We start from the raw sequence: 23,772 nt of genomic DNA, 5'->3' as shown, positions 1-23,772 counted from the left end.
AAAAGAATGAATAAATGAATAAATAAATATATAAATACCTGTCTGTTTTTAACTATTTGTTTGTTTCTTCACTATTAAAAGAAAAAAATTCAAAAAAACACATAGAAATATAATAAAATCAACGGATCATATCTATCTTACTAATATTGTTTTTATATAATAATTTGAATCATTAAATTGAAATCTACTTAATTATTCTATTAAAAGGATTTTTAATTGTTGCTTTTATTTTCGAAAATAAATTTTTATTTCTATTAAAATTGTTTAATTTTATAAAAAAGTTGAAAAAATATTTTTATTTATTAAAATTCTTTTTATTTTAATAATAAATTGATTATTTTAGACAATTTCTTTAAAAAGAAATATAAAATTTATAATAATAACTAATTAATAATTAATTTTATAATTTTAAATTTTGCTAAATATGCCAAAATAAATACATCTAAATTATATTAAATTACACAAATTTAGAAATGATTAAAGTTAATTATAATTTTAATACAATTAACTTTGAATTTACTTTATGTATGTAACTTTCATTTGGATCGAAGTTATTTTCTATGTTTTAATTATTAAAGAATTTAGCTTAGTTTTTTGAGTAAATTTATTTGATTTTACTCTAAGGATAAATAAAAACAAAACAATATAATTAATTATTTTAAACTTTTAAAAAATTTATTCTGCCGATGCTTAAAAATTTATTTGATTATTTTAATGAATTATAATCTCCTGATATTTTATAGATATTATTATTGAGATGATAAAAAACTTGTATTCATTAAATTGTTTTTTTAATAATGTATTTTTTTCTACTTTAAGTGCTCTATAATTTTTAAATTATTTATTGAGCAAGCTTATTAATTTAAAATAGCTAATATAGACAAATATCTAATTGACTAAAAATGATCAAAAATAGTATTTAATTTTTCAATTATAGAATTATTAAGCAATAAAGAAATAATTTTAAGCAGAAATTAAAATTTTTAGATAATTTTATAACAAAGAATTCATAGAATTTTACATTTAAATTATGATAAAATAATAGAACAAATATTTAGTGTAAATAAAAAATTGAATGAAAGGCTAATCAAAAGAAATATTTATAAATGCTAATTGAATGCTTTTTAGTTATAGGATTTACAATTAAAAATAATAATAAGTAATTCTTGAAAAACTTTAAGCAAAAATAGCTGATATAAAGCTGAAAAAATAGCAAAGTAAAATAAAGATATAGTTTAAGAAGGAAGGAATTTTTCTATGAATGAATATTAGGCAGATAAATAAAAGGTGTTCAAGATAATAGATAACTATTTGATAGACTCAAACAGCATATTAGGAAGTGGACAATATGGAAATGTTTATAAAGGATATGAAATAAATAATTATGGTAGATTGTTTGCAATCAAAGAAACATTGTTATCAAGAAAAAATGTAAATTTAGACACTTTTACGAAAAAAAAAGAAGCTGCAATTCGAGAGATAAATAGCTTGAAGGAGCTAAATCACCCAAATATAATAAGATTTATAAATGCCAAAAAGACTGATAAGCATCTTTATCTCATTATGGAGTATTGTTCTGGAGGAAGCTTAGAAAAATTTATAGAAGAAAATAGGCCAGAAGAAAGAGAATGTTTATATTTGTTTTCTCAAATCATAAACGCTTTTAAATATTTAATCAAAGAGAAAAAAAGAAGGCATGGAGATATAAAACCAGCTAACATACTCTTAAATAATGGATTAATAAAAATTGCAGATTTCGGCTTTTCAAAGCAATTTGTTGAAGAGAATGATTAGTTTTACTCCTATACAGGTTCTCCTCTTTATACAGCTTTATAAATTTTAGAAGGTAAATATTCTTTTTTAATAGTTGATATTGGAAGGATTTATTAATGAAAAAATGAACTGTTTAATATTTTTTGAAAAAATATCATTTAGCATTTACTAAAAAATCTGTCTGTACTTCTTTAGAAAACAAATAATTACAATATTTTATTTGTAATGTTTTGATAATTTTTAATGTTTTAATTAAAGGCAAAGCATACACAACAAAGAGTGAAATTTGGAGTTTAGGAGTAACTTTATATTTTATGCTTTGTTACAATCCAGAGAGAAGAGAAGCATCTTTTCCATGGTGGGGTGGTACTGATGTGCATTTGGTTAAAAATATAAAATAAAATCCTGTTTTAAAGTTCAGTTAAGAAAATGAAGAAAAACTTAGTCCATAAATAAAATAGCTTCTACATAAAATGCTTTAAGTGGAAGAAGAGAAGAGAATTGATTGGGATGAATTATTTACTTGTCCTATATTCACATTTGATTATGCTTAAGAGGTTATCTATGATGAATACTAAGAAGAATGCGAGAATGATGAATAAAATAATGAGCATGAAGAGCTCAAAGAATAGCTTGAAGACTAAAGTTATGCAAAGTAGCTATTTACTGCTTCTTTTATTGATTCGAGTTAACTTGCGACTTCTCAAAAGTCTAATGAAAAAGATACAAATCTATCTAGCTCTATAAATAATATGAAACAAACTAGCTTAAATGGCTCTGGAAATGCTCATTTAGCATAGAGCGATGAAATTGATAATTAAATGAGTACTCTTGGAAAGAGTAAAAAGATAACAAGCATTGATGTTGTTCATTAGTAAATATATAGAGGAAATAATTGTATAAATGATATCTAACAGGGAGAAAAAAATAGTAAATTAATGCAAGATTTAAAGGAATATATAGACTAAGAGAGATAGCTGTATTTTTTTGTGTACAATACTGCGAAAAATTTCAAAGAGTCATTTGAAAGGCTTCAACTATTTTTTGGCACACAAAAAGAAGCCAAATTGATTGAAGCAAAAGTACTTTATATATTATGCAAAAGAGCAAATATAATTTCAAAAGAATTGCTAAACGACATTGAATAAAAAAGAAGTGCTCATCTCCTAAAAGGAGGAGCAGGTTCTAATTCTAATTTTGGTTTAATCCAAAGCAATAATTAAGTTCTACAATAATCGAAATACACTATGATAAATAATTTAAATATCACAAATTCAAATATTAACAATTAAAAGTAGACCAATAATTTGGGAAAATCAGTGAAGAATTAAAACAATAATTTAATGAGCTAAATAGGCTTTTCAAATTCTGTAATTGTCATTTCAAGGGATCATTGGAATTATTTTTCAAAAAATTTAATTATGAAATAAAGCTACGAAGATAAACTAAGGTAGGAATCTAAGATATTTTAAGAAAACTTTAATATTTATAAATAAAAACTGGAAAATCTGTTAAGCACAATTGATAAAATTGGCATAGAAGACAAGCAAATTATTGTTAATTCAAACGATAATGTTTTAAATTTAAATTACGAATCTATTGTAATAGGGGAAATATTACAAATTTTTTTATATGACTTATAGAGAATATCTAACAAAGTCATGAACCATGCTCATCAAAATAGCTAAAACGTACTATCTATACTGAATGAAGAAGACCTTAAATTAATATATCTGATCGATGACCTCTTCATGATCTACTGCTTCGAATCTACATTCAGGAATAGAATAATGTAAAAAAAAGATGAGAAAATTAATATTTAACATTTTTATTTCTTAAGAAAAAACTCCAATCCTCTCTTCCTTATATAAAGACTCGCTACTTCTTACAAAACCTTTTTCTTTCCTTAATGAAATAAAACAAAATTAACCCTTTAAAAAAATTAAAATATTATTTATTGTACCTTCTATCTAAATTATTTCTCTTCACAATACTTAATCTTATTCTAAATTAGAATATTTTTTACAATTAAATTTATATTAAATACATTTTTGTCATTTATAAGTTTCTAAAAATTTAAAATGAAAAATAAACTTAAATTAACTAACATTCATTGATCATTCTAAATTGACTTGTAATTTTTTTATTTGTTTTATGAATAAATTCTATTTGTTTTATGTTAATTAAAAATTTCATTTCGTATAATAAATAAAACTAAAAAAATTCATATTTGTTTTCAAATTTTTTATTCAAAAAAATAATAAAACAAACTCAAAACCCTATTTGATAAAAATAATTTTTACTTAATTTTTAAAATAGTTAAATTAGCTTTAAATTTATTAAAAAATTTGCTTAAAGCAAAAATAGTACTGTTAAAAAACAACTAATTTTATTAAAGTATTTGTTTGCAATTAATTCATAAATAATTTTTCATATTAAATTTGTAAAATTAAATTTCTTAAAAGGAGGGAAAATCCCTTGATTTTAATTAATTTTTTCTAAATTAAATGTGATGCAACAAATAACAAATCAAGTTTAAAAATAATAAAGAGTGTCTCAAAAAGTATTTGAGCCAAAATTTTTTAAAAAATTTATTTGCTAAATTAAATAATCTTGAAAAAAAACATTTTAAAATTCCAAAAAAACTATCTAATTAATTAATTAATTTTAAAAATCAAATGATTATAATAGCTTTATTTATAAATTAAATTCGTTTATTTAATTTTTCTTTTGGTTTTACTATTTTAATTTTTTCATTTAAAAAAACAAATATGTATAGTCTACTTAAATAATACATTGAAAAGGAATTAATAATGCAATTTTCAAGGAGCGCCAACTTAATTAATTTATTACATAATTAAATAGCAATTTAATTTCAATCAGTCAATCTTTAATGATAAATTGAATGAATCAAATATTAATAATAATTTAATGAAATATAATAAAGAAAAAATCAAGGCACTTTTTATCAAAAAGAATAATAATAATAACAAAAACAAGAGACACAACAAAATTTCACTTAAGCAACATAAGTAGAGGTTCACACACATTAAGCCAAATATTCCAAGTTGAATAGACTCAAAAATATCTCTCAATATGTCAAGTATCAGTCATTCAAACAGCTTAACTTTAGAATCTTCTAAATGCAGGTAAAATATTGCTCATTTTTATTTTCTGCTCTTATTTTAGCCTCAGTCATCATAAAAAACTTTTATGATTAATAGGGAATCTTAGTGCAGCTCAAAAAAGAAGAAGGTGATATTTGAAGAAGAGCTTAGAGGTTATAAGCCCAAGGAAACATCTAAAGCTACAACATCATATGATCCTATGGTGGAAAAGCTTAAGTAATGGAAGAAAGAAAGGTATTTTTTTTTATTGAAGTAGCTTTAGATTTTTATTTCTTTATTATTTAAATAGGGAAACTAAATAATAGAATTCCTCTAGCAATAGCTAAGTTAAAGAGCTAAAAGCTGCAAATGGCATTAACCTTTTGTAGAAAAAAACTTTTGAGAGCTCACTAAGGAGCTACAAAAAATAATCGCTTACTTCATCTAGCTAGATAAAAAGTAGATTGCAAAGTTCTCTATAGTAATTCTATGACAGAGTTAATAATCGTAACACGAAAAGCATGAGTAATTCTTAATATTTTACTGGTAGCCTAAACAGGTCTTCTATTTTCTCAAGCATTGTTAATCAGAGCCATAAGAAAGGGTACTATTCTGAAAACAATAGTGTTTGCCCATCATTAGATAAAAATAATATTGATTTTATAGATCAGATAGAAGATAGGATTGAAGACTTGTACTACGATTTCATGGTAAAAAATAATGATTATATAAAAAGATTCTTTCAAACTTTATTCTATGAATAAAAAAACGATAAAAATTATTTTAGCTTAAGGATTTAAATTAAAAATATATAAAATATAAATAAATAGGAAGGAAATATTATGGATAGATAGCAGATGAGAAAAGAAATTATCGATATCTTGCACATGTGCTAAATCAAAATAGTGAAAGGAAAAATGATTGGAGGAATTGAAGAAATAAAAAGTAATCAACAGCTATGGTACATATTCCTTTTGAATTTTGATTTCAAACCAATATGGAAAGAGAATGCGATTAGATTTATCAAGGTAAAAATTATTATTAATGTTTATTTTAAATAATTTGATATTTAACACTAAAGTGATAAAAGTTATTTCTAAATCAATTATTGATAGTTTTTTAATATCTTCATCATCTAGGATACATACATACATAATTTATTAATTAGATAGATATATTTTTTAATTAAATCCTACCGCAATTTTAATTCTTTCAATTTTTTCATTTATTTTTTCTTAATCAAAAATTCCCACTTTACATAAAATTTTGAAATCAAGTAAAATTTTTAACGGATTCTTTAAACAGATATATTTTTTATTATTTATGTATATTATTTGCAAAATTTTAAGCCATCCTTAATTTTTAATTTAATATAAAAAGGAAAATAATATTATGCAACAAGATCATTTAGAACTTGCTGAATAAAATATGAGAATTATCTCTGAAGACCAAAGCAATATTTCTTAATCACAAATCTTAGATCAAAGCTTGGTTGAGGGACATAGAAATTTATAGGATAAAATTTTCATCAAGTTCGAATAAATGGATAACTTAAAATTCGAAGACACAATTAAATAAGAAAACATGGAATAAGAATCAAATTTTCAATCAAACCCTATTCTTGGTTCTATAAAAGAAGAAAGCATTGAAAATACTTAAGACACTTTAATTACATATACAAAAACTAATTTTAAAGCTGAAAGTAATGCATAATTATGTGCTCAAGTTGATCCTCAATTAAATTCCCAGCTTTAGCCTATAAATAACTAAGATATTGTTTAAAATAATTAAAATAATAATTTCTAACAAAATGAATATTTTACTTAAAAAAACTAAACCTAGATATTTGTTCAAACACATTAAAGTGAGTTACTTGCTGGTTTAGAATCAGATTAATAATTTACATAAAGAAATTAAAATGAATAATTATCACTTAAAGAAGAAGAAGAATAATAATTATAAACAAAATTAGATAGTTCATTATTATAAATAAATTAAGATGGATAAATATAAACAAATTAAAATACCAATTTTGCAAACACATAGTAACCTGTTTATTTAGCAAAAATCTAAAATGATGAAAATATTGAATAAAATAATTAATCTCTTATCCTACTACCTAATTAAACTTCAAACTAAATAGATGATCTATAAAATAAAAATAATAATATTGGCTGTTAAAACCTAAATAAAAATTAAATGGAAGTAGAAGAGCATGAAAATGAAAGTTTAATGATACCACAAAATATATTTAAAAAGTTTGAATTTTTATAAGCTGAGATAGCACATTCTTATACTAAGGCCCAAAGAATGCTTGCATAAAATTAATCTAATAATAAAAAGTTAAGTGAAGCTTAATAAGATCTTATTGAGCTTAGCTATGGCTCTTAATTGATCGAAACGCCTAGCTACTCAGAATAAAATTCTGAAAATAATATTAAATCTATAGTCAAGAAATTAGACTATAAGTTAAATTTGGATAATCAATTACCTCTTTTTGATTTAAGTCCCTGGAGAGATATGAAAAAATTAAATGAATAAGCCAATCAATCAAATTCTATTTTTAAGTCTTCCTAATCTATATTCAAAAATAGCTAAAATAAATCTATAGAAACAGATGCATTTTTAGAAAAGCAAAGGGAAAGGATGTTTAAATTTAGTTTTGGCAATAATAATGCACTCACACCTTTACAATAAGATGAAGCTTAAAATAATTAATAAAAGGATAAATCTGAAATCACCGATAATATATCATCAGTACCTGATAGTAATCAAAAGGATTAAATTTAAAAATAATTATTTGAAAAAGTAAATGATAACAATGAAGGAGAGACAAGAGAAAACATATTCAAATATGACATGTCCTCGTAGTCTTTTGATAACAACAAAATAAATATAAAAAACCCATTAGAAACTGATAAAAACATCGTTTTGTAATAATTCACTGATAATTTTAATGCTAATAAAATATTTACAGAGACAGATTAAAATAAACCTGAAAAAGAAACTTTGTAAAAAGAAAATGTAATCTTTAAAAGCAGTATTAACAATATTTTTGCAAATAACAACTTAGAAAAGAAAATCTCCAACTAATTTAATACATAGCATCTCATTAATGAAAAAGAAAACATTCAGCAACATGATTAAAGTTAACATGGAATATTTTATGCAAATATTTAAGAATCTTCGCAAAGCAGAATTCAATAGAAATAAAATAAAATTTTTAATTTAAATAATTGCAACGCTGCCAATTAGTATAGAAATACTGAAAAGGAATTATTTGTTTAGAAATTAAATGAAGAAGAAGAGGAAAATTAGACAGAATGGGCAATCAGAAAGAAAATAAAAAATGAGCTAGGCTTTTATTAAGATGTATGTGATAAACAGCCAGGTACCTTGTCTAAGAATGATGATTTGAGAGAATCCACTTAAATTTCTATTTTACTTAATTCATAAGTAAATAAGCCAACTACTTACCATGATGAATTTAGTTTTAACTTTAAATAATTAACTAATTAATAAACAAATGAAGGCCAACAAAATAACTTGTTTAGTTTAAACAAGGAGGGAACAGATGAATCAAAGAATTAGAACGAATAACAAAATACTTGCAGTTTCTCATCTATAATTAATAATTCTAGCAACTTAATAAAAAATAACACATTTCAATCATTAAATTAAAACCTTATATAAAATAACAGCAGTTTTACTACTACAAATACAAATCTATAAAACTTTAGTAACAATCTTTTAACATAAAACCAAGAATTACTATAAAATTAAATATCAAACTAAGCTACTTTAGATAAACTTCATAGTTAAAATCATTTCAATTATACCTCTTAAAATAATTAAATTTCTATCTTAAACATAGACAGTAAACAAATCTTAGAAAACAAAATTGATACCAACAATGGTAACGTATTTCCAATAAATAATTCAAAAAAGTTAAATGAAATTAGCCCTTAGAAGTAAAATAATTAAATTCTTAAACAAATAACTTCAGAAAAAAGATAGAGCATATTTAGCAGCAAGAAAAGAAGTTTGATATGCTCTCCCCAAGTTTTCTAAAACTTTATTGAATCAGAAAAAAAATAGTCATAAGATTTCATACAAAATTTATCTTAATCCAAAAAAAAGTCTCTATTAGGGTTGGATGTTTAGGATATAATCAAGACACAAGTTAGTGAAGACTTTGGAAGTGAATTCGTTTAGTTGACTATTACTCCTAACTCAGTCAAAAAATAAAAGAAACCACAATAAGAAGAAAATTTCGTTTGTAATAAATAATAAAGTAGCATGCTATGGGTAAGAAGATCCCTCAGACTAATGAATAATAATCAAAGCCCTCCTTCTTCTTAATCTCTCAAAAGCTCAAGTAAAAAATATGAATCTTGCAAAAGTAAAAAAAAGGGGTTTAGAAATTGATGGAATTTAACTATCTATATTTATAAACCTATTTGAATTTACAACCAATTATAAATTTTGACAGCTTTAAGTATTAAAAAAATAAAAGCTTTAAAAATTAATCACAGCTATTATTAATATTAAAAATTATTTATTTCGTAATTAAATTAATATGTTTTGTATTTTATTTTATATGCATTAAAAAAATTATTTCCCTTCTCATATTAATAAATATTTTTTTTGATCAAATCCATTTATTTTTAAGTATTTAAATTATTAATTTTGAGTTTATAAATTAAATTCTTTGATAATTAAAATAAGTTTGAAATAATTTTAAAATATATTTATCTTTTTAAAATTATTTCACTATTAAATTAAAAATATTTAGGAAAATTTAAAATAAAAGATAGATTAAAAAAATAATTTAAAAGAAGCTCTTTATTAAAAATTATTATGCTTAAAACATTCATTTTAAATTGAATTATTTTTAATTTCTGAATTTGTAACATAAAATAATTTAATATTTTATTTATAAAATTATTTTCCTTTTACTTTGAATTAATTATAGGAATAGGTAAATTATTAAATACCTTATTAATCTCAAAACAATTTTATTTGCTTTCTTTGAACACTATTTTTTAAATAAAACTATCAATCAGTTATCAAATTATTGATCTCTTGTATAATTAATTGTAAATATCAAAAAATCAGTAAATGAATTATTGAATTTAATTAATTTCTACTCATTATTATAACTAGAATGTATATTTTTATATACATTAAATAATTAAATTTCCTTTCATTTTAATTAATGGTTTGATTAGTGGCTTAGTAAATAGATATTTTATAATTATTTAATTAAATTAAGAGAAGATTATTTGTAGATATTTAGCAAATAAGAATGGAAAGAAGAATTTTTAGCTAAGATAAAAATCTATTGTTTGTAGGGCTTATTTTAACAGCTCTTCTTTCAATCACAAATGCATAGAGTAGCATATAAAATTGCGAATAAATGAAGAATGGAATGTGTGTTTCCTGTTTAAAAGGTTTTGCATTGAGTTCTAATAGATAATCTTGTGTTACAAGTCCAATATCAAATTGTGTTTATTTAGATATTCAAAATAACTGCATAGAATGTACTTGCGGAATGGTTGTGAATCCTGAAGGAACATAATGTATAAATGTAAGCATAGAAGGTATATATATTTATACTTATCATCCAAAATTTTACATGAGAATTTAAAAAAATCTAATTATCAATCATATTATTTATTATATCTGTTCAGTAAAATTCTGAAAAAAAAATATTAATAATCCATAGCGATCTTATATATTTTATTTATAATATTTAAGGTTGCAGAAAGGTAGATACATCAGGAAAGTGCATAGAAGCTAAACCATTTTATATGCTGACACCCTAAGGAGTATCTTTAATTACATATATTTTAATTAAGTTTGTCAAAAATAATTAAATAACTAATAAGAATATCATAGAGCTACCCTCAAATTTTATAAATTCAATCATTAAAAAATTATTTTAATGAGAAATTACGAAATATTTAAGGACTTTCTATGTAATATATTTGAAGATGTTGTGTCATTTAGCCATAAAACCAAAAAAAATGAATATTTTTAATTAAAATTAGCATAAATAAATAAACAAACAGTTTTAAGATTTATTTAATTGAATATTCCCTTTTAAAATAGCATTTTGAAAATAGTAGTTATTCTATTTTGATTATTATTAATTATTATTAGGTGTTTTTTAACATGAATAACAACTGTAAGGTAAAAAGTAATATCTGGAATACATTCGACTGTTCTTAATGTCATGAAGGTTATTATCTTTAAAATGGTAGATGTATGGAATTATCTACTATTGCAAGCTATTCTAATACTTATGCAGCTAATTTTATGATAGATGCAACAAATAATCTTGTTTTTACTTGCTTAGGAGGATATTAAAATATTTAGTAGAATTCTTAAAATGGATGTTATTTGACAATATCAAATTGCATTACTTATGTTTATAATGGAGGATTGGCATCATGCTGGACTTGTGATGTTGGTTATATTTCTTCTAATAATGGAACAGTTTGCACAATTGACAACAATCAAATATAAAATTGTGCATAAATAGATAATCCTGCTTCTTATTAGTGTGTACGCTGTAACTCAGAAAGCTTAATATTGTCAGGTCCAAACCTTTGTACTTCTAGAGTTTAAGTAACAGGATGTGCTAACCATGATCCTAAATAAAATACTTGTCTTTAATGTGATTCTTCTCATTTTCTTTAGTCTTCTACTACTTGCACATCAAGAGCAAACAATGCTAATTGTTCAATCGTTGATCCTTAAGCAGATAAATGTATAGCTTGCTCTAACTACACTCTGTACTATTTAGACTCCTCTACAAAAACATGCAAAACTAGAGTAAATATTGGTGATGCAAATTGTATATAGTATGATCCTAATAGTGATTCATGTACTTTATGCAAACAAGCTTACTATTTATTTAGTGGTACTTGCACAGCAAGGACTACTACTAATTGCATCAATGGAGTGCCAGATAAAAACAAATGTAGTTTATGCAATGCAGATTACATTTTGTTGCCTGATGGAACTTGCAAGCAAGATACTATTGGTAAGAAATGCTTAGCTATTGATAGTAGTGGAGTATGTACTCAGTGCATTGATGGTTATGGTATAGCTCAGCAAGGTGAAACATGTTATGATAACTTCTAAAATATTCCTATGTGTAGCGTCTACGTTAAAAGTAGTTAAACAACCTGCTAGTAATGTTAAACTGGTTTTTTACTCTCTACAGATTCTTAACAATGTTTAATCTCATATGGTTCTTGTAAATAATAAGCACCTACTTGTAATTAAAGTTATCAATCAACACCATCGTCATACGAAAAGTACACTTGCGATTTTGCTGCAATAATTTAAAATCAAACAATTTCTTCTATAATTATTTAATTCTAATTTATACTATATGCAATTGTTATTATAATGTGTTTATAGGTATGAATTAAATATGTATTTTTGTTGTATTATTAACAAAGTAATTAATTCTTTTACCCTCTTACTTTAATAAATCTTATATATTATTTATAACTAAATCGTGCCTTTCTAAAATGAAAGTTTCATATTAAATTATTAACTCAGTTCATTTTATGTATTTGTTTAGAAAATTAATAGCTTAAAATGCTTAAATAAATAAAATATAAGCTAAAATAAAGTAGAAATTTAAGATTTAAAATTTAAAAATTAATAATTTCAAAATTTTCTTATTTAAAATATAATTCAGTTTATAGTAAATAAGGTAAAGCCTATTAAATTGACCACTATCAACCACTAATTTTATAGCCAAATCTACAGGTACTTTAAATAAGTTGTTTAAGAAATAAAATTAATTAATTTTTTAATTTTTTAGGAAAATTTACAATATAAAAAATAAGGAAATAAAATTAGAATTTTAATAATTGAGTATTAAAAATTAATTAATTAATCATTTAGAGACAACATATTTATCTGCTTATTAGTTTTCTTTTAAAATTAAATTAAATTGGCTTTATTTTACAAAATTTTCACATGCCATATTTTTTCAACATTTTATATTTTTTATATTTTTTTAATTATATTATCAGAAGCTGCTATTATGAGCATCTTTTTAAGAGCCTCCTTTTTACTAGGCTGCTCTCATCTACATTTGTTGTTAGTATTCTTCTTCTTCGTCTTCATCATCATACCCTTAAAGGTGTTATTACATCAAGATATATTTAATTTAATCTTTAGGAAGAGTCTATCCATTATCATCCACAAAGTTAGCTAAATCTTCTGGGGACATTTAAGCTATTATTTCTTCTAATTGCTCATCCATAGCTTCTATTTACTCTTCATCCATTGCTTCCATCTAATCATGTTCTTATTGCTCCATCATAATCTATTCCTCTATCATTTATCTGATTTCTTGCTCTGTTACCTTTTTGCCTGCTGCTAATTATTTTTTTAATTCTGTTTATACAAGGTAATTTATATATTCCTCCTCAGATTCGAATTGCTATTCGAATTAATCTTCATCATCATATTCTCCATATTCCTCATCATCTTTTTCTACATTTTGTAATTTAGTTGCTCCTTTTTGTTAGTCTTTTTCAGGAATACTTTTATTTTCTTAAGGTTTTTCTTTAGATTCAGACTAGGGCTATGTCTATTTCTAAACTAAATTTGCTGTGGCAGCAGCAGCAGCTTCTTATTATTTAAGCTATTTAATTTTTTCAGGATCAATTGGATTTCCATGTTGGTCTACGTATTCCTCTTCATCTTCATCGAATTCTTCATCATCATATTCTCTTTGCTTATCATTTTTAGAATCTCCATGATTTTCATCGAAATCTTCATGCTCTCCTTCTTCGTTTGCATGTTGCATACCTCTCATTTTTTACTCTCTCAAAATTTCTGCTACTTCTTCACGAGTTAAAGGATTTCCATCCTCATCAATATATTCTGCCTCTTCAGGATCATCAGGATCATGCATTCCCATTTAATCCTATTGAGCCATTAGCTTTTACTACCTCATGAATTCAGCAACTTCTTCAGGTGTCAAAAGATTACCATCCTCATCATAATATTCAGCATCTTGAGGATCATCTTCCATTGCTTATTGCATTTTCTGATGTTTTAAATACTATGCTACTTACTCTGCTGATAAAGGATTGCCATCTTCATCTACATATTAAGCATCTTAGTCAAGAAGATCTTCTTCATTTATTTATTCGTCATCATCATAGTCTTGCTCATTTAATTTTATTTGATTATTGTTTTAATTTTTAGCTTGATCTTTTTAGCTTGGTTAATTATTTTGCTGTTATTATTAAGGTGGCTGTGAAGGAGCAGCAGCTGGTTTTCCAGCGCTCTATTCTTCTGCTCTAGCCTATTAAGGCTGCTATTAAGCTTATTATTGTTTACTGACTGAAGGTTATTAAGAGCTTCTCTTAGAATCTGTATCTCCAGGAGAGCTTTTACCTTTTTATTAGTCAGATCCAGCTGCATAAGCCTACTATTATAATTATTTTTAAGCTTTGCGTTCTTCTTTAATTTATTTAACAAGTTCTATAGGTATTAGTTTACCATTTTCATCAAAATATTAAGCATTCTCATCATATTCATCATCATCGTCATCCTCATCATATTCTTCGTCATAATCACCTTGTTCTTACATACGACGAATCTGTTCTTGGTATTCCTTCAACAGCTCGGGAGGAATAGGTTAACCATTTTCATCATAAATTTATTCTTAATCTTCATCAAAGTCTTCTTCATCTTCATCTTCATTTTGATTCTTATTGTTAAGTTAAGGATATCCAGCATTTTGTTAAGGAATACCTGAAGCTTAATTAGAAGCTGCCTTTGAAGAGGAGTTTGACTAATTAACCTTGTTAAATGAGTTTGATTATTGTTACTGCTTAATATCTACAGAAGCATTCTTGCTTCCCTTTTAAGCTTATTGCTATTATTATTATTATTATTACTATAATTTTTGTTACTATTAATATTAAGGATATATCTTTTCATAGTCATCAGAGCTGCCAGGCTATCCACCAGCATCGATTTCATAGTCCTCATCTTCATCGTCATCCATTTATTATTATTAAATTTGCTAAACTTATTTTTACTACTCTATTAGTTCTTAATTATTATGGAAATCATCTTCTTCATCATCTTCTCCTGCTTCATGCTAAGCGTCTTTAGAATATTATTGATATTCTTCTTGTATTTAATATTATTGATTCATTTTGTTGACTGCCTCATTATCTCTTTCTTCTTCATCTTTAATTTAAAATATTACTCATAAAATATATTTATCATAATTTTTAAGCTCAATAAAATTTATTTAACATAAATCTTATTGAAGATATTGTACCAAATAAATGAAATCTTAATAAATTGAATTAGTAAAAAGTTAAAATACCTTCATGTTATCCTTAAGGATTAATTTCTTCTCCTTCGTGCTCATATTCTTCTTAGTTATTTTGATATGTATGCTAATCTTCATCCTCTTCGTCCATTTCATTGATATTTGGCATTTGTTTCTTTTATATGTACTAAGTGTATAATTATTTTCTAATTTCTAGTGTTTAAGGGTGAACTTAGCTAGGATCTAAGTAATTGTATAGCTAAGCTTAAGTCATTTAATCAAAGTTTGGAATTATCAATTCGTCTTCGTCTTCATAATGCTCAGATTCTTCTTAAATGGGAGCACCTATTTTTAAATATTATTTTAGCTTATTTTTCTGTATTTGCTTATTAATAAATAATACCTTCACCAAGAATTTATCTCAATCTTTAAGCTCTTCCAGAAGTGAATGCACTTTATGAGACTATTTTGATTTTAAAATATGATTATAAGCCTCTAATTATATTATACATTAATTACCTTATTCGATAAGAAGAGGACGGCGAATAACGTTTTGCATCATTTCTGTCATTTTTTGGTCAAATTATTATTCCCATTATATTTTTTCGATCATGCGATTTTCTCTTTCTTGATATTTTTGCTGTCTGAGCTAGTTTGCATATTCTGAATAATTAACATTGTTAATACAGCTATTGACAAACTCTGCAAACTTCTTTCTTCTTTCATTTTTATCTTACTCTCTTGACTAAGTAACTTCTTTTTAATATTGTCTTACTTCTTATTCAAATCTCTTTTTAGCAACCAAAGCTTCAAACTTCTTAGTTGAAGGTGGCTGATATTTAACTTTCATGGTCAAGATTCTCTTGAGTTTCTTTTCTCTAACAACTTATTAGCTAGCTTCCTTAGTTTTCTTAACTAATTCGTTTTCTTTGTCTAAATAATCTCTCTTAGGTGCTTTCTATTATTCGTTTTAAGCAAAATTATTTGTTTTTTTCTCAAAAAAAATTTAAAAATACTCTTGTTTCTTAGAAATTGAAAGGAGCAGGAATAGTTGGTTGGAATTCCCCTTTCTTCTAGCTCAACTTTTCTTCAAAATCTTTTTAAAGAGTAGCAAAGTCAGGAACACTTTTAGCTCTGGGTGGTTAGAAGGAATATTCAAGAAGACGGTTTCTTCTTTTTTCTTCTGTGATCTAATCTTTAACTTTCAATCTTTAGAGCATACTCTTGACTCCTTCAGGTAACTTACTTCCCTTCATAAGTTCAGCTTTTCTTTTTTCAACATTTTATCTGCTTTTTTCCCTTTACTTTTCCATCAATCTATCAAATAATCTAACTCTGCAATACCTATTTACAATTATTTTTACAAGTTAACAACAAACAATGATTAAAATCCTGATATAATAATATACCATGGGGCATGCTTAGCTTTGAAGTGTGTGAATTTGTATTCAGGTTAAAAGTTCTTTCTTTCCATTACTTTTTACAAATCACGATAGTAGAAAGTAAATGGATTCTCTCTAGCCAAAGTCATGGCTTTAGATTCTTTCTTGACAATCTATCTTCTCTATTCATTCTTTTGCTATATTTTTTCCCATCTATTTTATTTAAAATAAATAATAATCAAAAAATATTCAGCTTAGGAATGTATTTACAGATGTCTATCTTTAATATGATTTGGAATTTTATTAGCTCTGAATGCAGTAGCTGTTGAGACATAATAATCCTCAATATCTTGCTTTTCTTGAAGCATTTCTTCAAGTCTTCTTTGACGTATGCTTTTTTATTTTTGCTTATCTCTGCTATCAAACCTGAAGGGCTATGGTACAGTGATTATGAAATCATCATCTTCAGATTTAAACTAAGCACCGAAATTCTTTTGTTACATAAACTAATTCTTTTCTAATTGCTTTTAAACATCTTCTTCTGTTCCTTGTAATATCTTAGCAACCTTTCTCTGCTTTCTTTTTTCCCTGATTTCGGATCTGTCGATTTCAAAACTATCATCCGATTCCTCTTTTTGGTTTTCTTATACTTCCTACTTCTCTACCTTTTTCATCAATATTTTTTTGTGCTTTTATTGCTTTATTCTTCTAGCCAAATATCTTGGACGTCCTTTTCTAGAAAAGAAGTCAAGAATTTCGTCTTAAGTATGATATATATCGCATTCTTGAGACATTCTTTTAAGTACATCATCAACAGTTTCAATTTCTAAATCAATATACTTCTTGCTTCTTACGAATCTTTAGATAAATTTTTAATTCATTAAATATAAAATCATCTAAACAAAATAAAAAAAAAGGGAATAATCATGGATTTATTTATTTACTTTGTTTTAAAGAATGTATATTGTTTGTTGTTGATTAATTCTTCAATGAAATCATTAGTATTAACATAGTATTAGGCATATTTAGGAAGGTTCTCAAAAGTGCTCTTAATAACTTGCAAGAAATCCTTAGGAATTTCGATTGTATCACCAAAGTCATATCTTCCTAGAAGTCTCTGAGCTGCAAATACTTTATCTCTAGAAGGAATATCTTTTCTTTTATAGTTTACAAATAACTCTTTAATAGTATCCCAGTCTACATATTCTTTTTATCTTCTTTCAGCTTCTTTGCCTAAGGACATCCATTATTCTAATTCACTGAAAAGGTCTTCCATCAAAATAGTTCTGTCTACTTGCTTTATAAATGCAATAGGTTTTTCAATCCAATCCCTGGTTCTATGATCAGTTTTTACTTTGGAAATCATTTGCTTTAACGAAACTTTGCATTCACCAAAAGTATCAATATCTAAGAATATATCTCTCAAAATATTAACTTGCTCTTCTGTTAATAATGACTAAGCTACAGTAAGAGTCTCTTTTCTCTCATCTTGCTTTAGTTTTTAAATATTTTCATAATGTTCCATGCTTAAAGATTGTCTATCTCTCATTAAAAACTCTCCAGCTTCTTTTAAGCTTACATATCCTGCCTTTTTAGTTGAAAGTCTCAGCAATTCCTTATGCAAATCTTCAGGCTTTATATTATAAAGTAAAAGTATTTCCCTTTTATTCATCAAAGCTTACTCAAAATCTTCCTTAGTAACAAAATCTCCCTCTTCATCATCTCCTTCAACAGTGTGCTTTAAAATAAAGAAAATAGATTAATTTTAAAAAATAAAATTTTTTTAAAGCTTTCAAATTTAATCTAATAATATCAAGCAAATAAAATACTTTTTCATTTCAAAAAAAATATTTTAATAAACAAACAATTTGATATTCTTTATTTAATAAATTCATTCATTAATATAATTTAAATTACCTAGGGAATCTTGGAAAAGAAATAAGCAATCAAGAAAAGTTCATCGTCTTTGAAATCTTTGACTCTGTAACGTTTTTTCTGCTTTTTGCTTTATTTATCTGAATTTTCAAATATTGATTAAAAGTTAGCCATGATATCATTTCCTGTTTCAAAAGCATAATTTGAAAGATCATCTGAACAAGGAGTCATTATTTCATAGTCTTCGTTTTCTTTCACCTTATCATATAACTTTCTTTCTTCAGGTCTGATTATAATTGGCTAAAATGTTTTTGGAGTTGCAGGAGTTATTGATTTCTTTTTCTCTTTCTCTCTTAAATAGTCCCTTAGGGCGTATTCATATTCTGCCTTTTCTCTGTTCTCATAAAACCAAAGTGTACCTTTCTTCTTACCTCCACCAGCAGATTTATTAGAGATAGGAGTTTTGCGATTTACATTTGATTGAGGAGATTTAGATGCTTACTGAGAAAGTTAGTGCATTTAATTCTATGAAAAACTAATATTTTATTACGATGAAACTTTTTGCTAAAGCTGCATTTAAAGTTTAACTTTTTCTTTGATTTCTTCAACTGTTTGTGGCTTGATGCTTAGAATTCTTCTTAAATTATCCTCTTCCTAGCGTGCCTTTTCTGCTTACTATAAATACTCTTCCTATTGTTGCTTGCGTTTTATCTATTGAATTTATATTTCCCTCATTGAATTGCTTATTTCTCTTTCGCTATCTTCAAGTCTCTAATGGTGATTTTGCTTTTTTAAAAATAAAATTAAAAAAATCTTTAAAATAAAATCTTAATTATCTCATAATTTCTTATAACTAATGAATGAAATATTTATTAAATAAAATTAAAATAGAATTCTTACGAAGACTCTTTCAATCTAAACCATATGTTTCTCTTTGAGGCTTCTTAGATAGCTTTATATATCATTCTATAATTTATAAAATAAAACTTTAAAATAATTGCTTGCTACTTATTTTCCAAAATGAAATAATTTGTTAGTTATTTATTTATTTACTGGATCATGAGGAAGATCTCTTGATATATTTTCTTGCCCAAAAGATGCTTCTGAACCAAGATCAGCTGGTTATTGCATCTGAGAATTCTCTAAACTCATGTAGTTATCTTTTGTTTGACTCTAATTACTTATAAAGGATGATTTTTTAATTATATATGTATTTTATAAGAGGTCTATCTTCCTTTTATGTTTTTAATTTTTGATTCTTCTTAGCTTATTTTAAATTATATTATCAATATATCTTTGAATATATTGTGTTTGTTTTGCTTCTTTCTTTTTATTTTAATTTATTTATGTGTTTTGTTTGTTTATTGTTTGAACTGATATTTTTTAATTCAATAAATCCTTTATAATCTTTAAATATTTCATATCTAAAGTCTTATTTTTTATATATAAATCATTTTGTTCAGTGGCCTTCTTTAACGTAATCACAATCACTCATTCATTCATTAAAAGCTGTGATTTTATTTATATAAAATATACAATCCTCTATTCATCCTAATTGAAAATTTGAATTTTGTTAAATCCTTTTAAAAAATTTAATTTTTAAATAATAGAAGTAAATGCTTTGCTTTCTTTGTCTTACATTAAAGCAAACTATATCAATTCAGTTTCAAATTTCTTTTAACAAAATTATTTGTGTTTTTTATATTGCTAAATTTTAATAATAAATGCTACAACAACTTTCCTTTTTAAAGTTAAAAAAATAATTTTTTAATATTCAATCAAACTTCAAATTCTAATAAATCTAAATAACTAAATTTATTCAAAAACTATCCAAAAATTAAATCATTTTATTTATAAAAATTGAATAATTTTAAAACAAAAAATTATAACAAACAGTTTTTTTGATAGAGTCATCAAAACCATCTGATTATAAATTTTTGACAATAATGTTAAGACATTGATTATAGAAAATTATAAAAAAATAATTTTCTTATTAATTTTTCACTTTTGAAGAGAATCTATCTCCAATTTTAAAATTTAATAATAATCCCTGATTATAAAACAATTTTTATTAATTAAAATTACAATAAATAATAATATTTTAATTATTGATTGATTCATAAAATTTATTAGAAAATTAATTTATTATATTTAATTGGATAAATTTAATAATAAAAATTATTACAGACAAATATACTTACTTACTTAATTAAAATAAAAAATATATTAAATTTAAATTAATTTATTGAAAGTATAACATTTACAGGTTAAATTTCCAATTAATATTTATGAAATGAATAAATATTGGAATACGAATTCATATAGTAATAAATTAGATCTTTCAATTGAAAATTAAATTTAAAATGAAGTTAATTACATAGATATAAATTAATTTATAATAATATAAAATAAATCATGATTTACAATTTATAATCACTTAATTATAGCTAAATTGGTTTTCAATAAATTTTATATTAGCTGATTTTAGCTTTGAAGGAGGCTCTTTTTTGTTAGCCAAGAGAAGAAAAGTCATTATTTATAAGATTATTTAGCTTTAATTTTACAGAATTAGGGGCAATATTATTAGGCTACTGCTAATTGTTATTTTTTAAATTTTATTCTAAGGAGAAACTATTATTTGATGATCTTTTATTTTAATTTTAAAATGACGTATTTACATTATACTCATCGAATGTTTAGTTGTGCTTATTGGAGTTCAGCTGATTTTGTTATGTAAATGGTCTTTATCTGTTTGCTAATTTGTTCTCCTATCTTATAGCTCTTGCTACATCATATTACTCAATATCTCTAGTCTAAGGTCTAGAGAACTTTTCCACTTACTGCTAAATGCTTAACTTATTTATAGGAGTTGTCATGGTTTAATCCTCACTTTCCTTATTTTATTGTTAAATCTCTTCAACCATTTGAACCAATTAGTCAGTATCAATATTTTTTCCATTCTGCTTGAAGTTTTATTAATGCTTTTGTATTTCAAATGCCTTCATTGGGTCTTTTTCATTAGTGTTTTAGAATGTCTAGTTTAATGCTTGGCTCATAAATTTATTGAAGTTTTAGGGGAAAATTTTTTAATAAATAAACATGAGCAATCTTTCGTTAGAGAGTAACAATTCTAAAATTTTAATTTTATCTTCATTTCTAAAAACTGAATAGTCTTTAATTTGGGTTAAGTAGAAATTAAGCTAGTTTTCAGCAGTTTTAGGAGGTGGTTTTCTTTTTATTATTTACTTTCTTACTGTTTCAATACACTCTAAGAAAAAGTTCTCAAGGTCGCTTCTGACTACGTTTTGAGTAAGTTTTTCTTTCAGGACTTTATCTAATCTTTCTTTCAATTTCTTGATCTGCTTTTATTTTTTTTCATCTTCCACTTTAAACATGTGTGTAATCTCCCTAACTAATGCTAACTGATCATTCTCATACTTCATAACCATCTCAGCAATAAAATCACTTTAAGGTATCCATCCATCAAATTTATTTGCCTATTACCCGAATTATACCTTTGTATTTCTCATAATGTTAGTTTTGCTTTGACCAAAATCATCATTGTTAGCCTAACTGTTTTAAGTTTCATTTTATTCCACAACGTCTCCTAACAAATTATATTAGTTATTACTAGTGTTTTGATTCAAGCTAGAAAGATAAATGTTGTTGCTGCTTAGATTGTTTATATTGTTGATGTTATTATTTTAACTATTAATGTTACTGTTACCATTAAGTTAATTGAAAAGATTTTGTTAAAATTTACCCTAGCTTGTTGAATATTCAGAGGATTAAGGTCTTCTGCTGTTGCTTGTTCCTATAGAATTAGAAGAACCTTTTCCTCTGTTGTAATGATTATTTGGCTAAGCATTTAACGAATTATTGTTGTTTGCTTAACTTATATAGTTAATAGAGTAATCTTACTAATTGTTTACTCCTTATGAAGAGTAGTAATTTTATGCTGAAATTGAAGCACTCCTTTCATCGAAGTTAACATTTTCGTTGCTAGATATTTTTCTCATTAGAAATCTGATTTTTTTATTAAGTTTAGCAATTTGCTGCTCCTAAAACTCAATATTTTTCTTTTGATCTTAAATAGTATGCTTATAATCTGTAATGCTTTTATCCTTTTAGCCAAGTTTTTCATATAATTTGAGAGATTCTTCTCTAAACCATGAAAGTTATTTCTCTAATTAGTCCATTTTATCTCCCGCCTTTAACTTTTTATCTTACTCATCCATACGATTTTTCATTTCTTATAATTCCTTGCGTATTTTTATCATGTGATTTTTATAGGCTAATAAAAATTCAGCTTCATGACGTTCAATAACTCCATCAACTTTTTCTTCTAAAAACTCTACCATATTATTTAATTAACTGTAAGCTTCTGAAATTTTAGGGAATTAATCAATATGTTTATATTATCCACCATTTAAATTTATATTAGAACTGCTATTTGTGTTGTTATTATTTCCTTAAGATGTTAAAAATAAATGGTTGTGGCTATTAGAATTGTTTGCTTAGAAGTTGCTGTTACTATGGATCATCTATCTTGATTTTGATTTACCAAATTATTAAATATTTGCCTAGCTACTGCCGCTATTTTATCCACTGCCTACTTTCTTAAGTAATTGATTTTCTTATTAGTTAAGAAGGCTATCTTAATCATTTAGTACTGACTGAGATTTTTCTGCAATATTTTAAGCAAATACTACATCTCCTTTAATAGCATTTAGATTTTATATAGAACCCTCTGCATTCTGTATAGAATCTGCGCTCTTTCTTCTTTCTTACTTCTTCATTTCTAATACCTAATATTGTAAATGAAATTGATCTAATTTGTTAGATATTATATATTTATTTGTTTGTTGTTAAATGTATTAATTTATTTCAATTGATTAGTATTTTAGAAACCAATGATTGACTTATAATAATTTAAGAAATTTGTGATAAATTATATTCGTAGAAAAACAATTAGAACTTATTCAATTTTTAGTCTTATACCTTACACCGTTAAACTTTATTAAAAATTATTTTAAAATTTTTATATTTTAGTCACTATTAGGAATTTTAGGAAAATATTATCTATTAAAAATTTTATTTAAATTAAGATGAGAACATTTATATTATAGTCTTTAATTTTTTTTTAAAACTTATTTAATTTATAATTTTATATTAAAACCTTTTTATTGGAGTAGTTAAGATCATTTATAGATTTTTTGTTAAGTAAATATAAATTGTTGTAATGATTTCACAATAAAAATTAAATCAATTATCATATTTTAATGTTTAAAATTAAAGTTTGTAT

At 24.4% G+C, this 23,772-nt stretch overlaps 5 protein-coding genes across 5 annotated transcripts; 3 read left to right on the top strand and 2 right to left on the bottom strand. All coding sequences in view use genetic code 6, as the record gives it.

The window, feature by feature from the left end:
* Window positions 1–1,257: 1,257 nt before the first annotated feature.
* TTHERM_00307630 (Serine/Threonine kinase domain protein) lies at window positions 1,258–3,686 on the top strand (the record flags this gene model as incomplete). The annotated part of the gene is made up of 2 exons (XM_001021037.2): window positions 1,258–1,846; window positions 2,032–3,686. The coding sequence occupies 2 exons, from the start codon at window positions 1,258–1,260 to the stop codon at window positions 3,684–3,686; spliced, it is 2,244 nt and encodes a 747-aa protein (XP_001021037.2).
* A 1,183-nt stretch (window positions 3,687–4,869) lies between these two features.
* On the top strand, window positions 4,870–9,308 carry TTHERM_000305651 (hypothetical protein; the record flags this gene model as incomplete). The annotated part of the gene is made up of 5 exons (XM_012798858.1): window positions 4,870–4,922; window positions 4,998–5,135; window positions 5,191–5,590; window positions 5,711–5,908; window positions 6,261–9,308. The coding sequence occupies 5 exons, from the start codon at window positions 4,870–4,872 to the stop codon at window positions 9,306–9,308; spliced, it is 3,837 nt and encodes a 1,278-aa protein (XP_012654312.1).
* Window positions 9,309–10,149: 841 nt separating this feature from the next.
* TTHERM_00305641 (hypothetical protein) lies at window positions 10,150–12,320 on the top strand (the record flags this gene model as incomplete). The annotated part of the gene is made up of 3 exons (XM_001470877.2): window positions 10,150–10,483; window positions 10,641–10,711; window positions 11,046–12,320. The coding sequence occupies exons 1-3, from the start codon at window positions 10,189–10,191 to the stop codon at window positions 12,318–12,320; spliced, it is 1,641 nt and encodes a 546-aa protein (XP_001470927.1). The 5' UTR covers window positions 10,150–10,188.
* A 616-nt stretch (window positions 12,321–12,936) lies between these two features.
* On the bottom strand, window positions 12,937–19,841 carry TTHERM_00305630 (hypothetical protein; the record flags this gene model as incomplete). Its single annotated transcript, XM_001021035.2, has 11 exons — window positions 19,521–19,841; window positions 19,368–19,433; window positions 18,510–19,253; window positions 17,537–18,330; window positions 16,863–17,450; window positions 16,620–16,805; window positions 16,227–16,554; window positions 15,730–16,168; window positions 15,614–15,673; window positions 15,265–15,555; window positions 12,937–15,122 (listed from the first exon to the last, which is right to left on the bottom strand). The coding sequence occupies exons 1-11, from the start codon at window positions 19,617–19,619 to the stop codon at window positions 12,937–12,939; spliced, it is 5,781 nt and encodes a 1,926-aa protein (XP_001021035.2). The 5' UTR covers window positions 19,620–19,841.
* A 1,085-nt stretch (window positions 19,842–20,926) lies between these two features.
* On the bottom strand, window positions 20,927–23,266 carry TTHERM_00305620 (myosin heavy chain, putative; the record flags this gene model as incomplete). The annotated part of the gene is made up of 1 exon (XM_001021034.1): window positions 20,927–23,266. The coding sequence occupies one exon, from the start codon at window positions 23,264–23,266 to the stop codon at window positions 20,927–20,929; it is 2,340 nt and encodes a 779-aa protein (XP_001021034.1).
* Window positions 23,267–23,772: the final 506 nt, after the last annotated feature.

Source organism: Tetrahymena thermophila (assembly GCF_000189635.1).
Source record: "Tetrahymena thermophila SB210 genomic scaffold scf_8254551, whole genome shotgun sequence".
Lineage (NCBI taxonomy): Eukaryota > Ciliophora > Oligohymenophorea > Hymenostomatida > Tetrahymenidae > Tetrahymena > Tetrahymena thermophila.
Note: the sequence above shows the minus strand (reverse complement) of the source record. Positions and strands in the feature narration are given on the sequence as shown.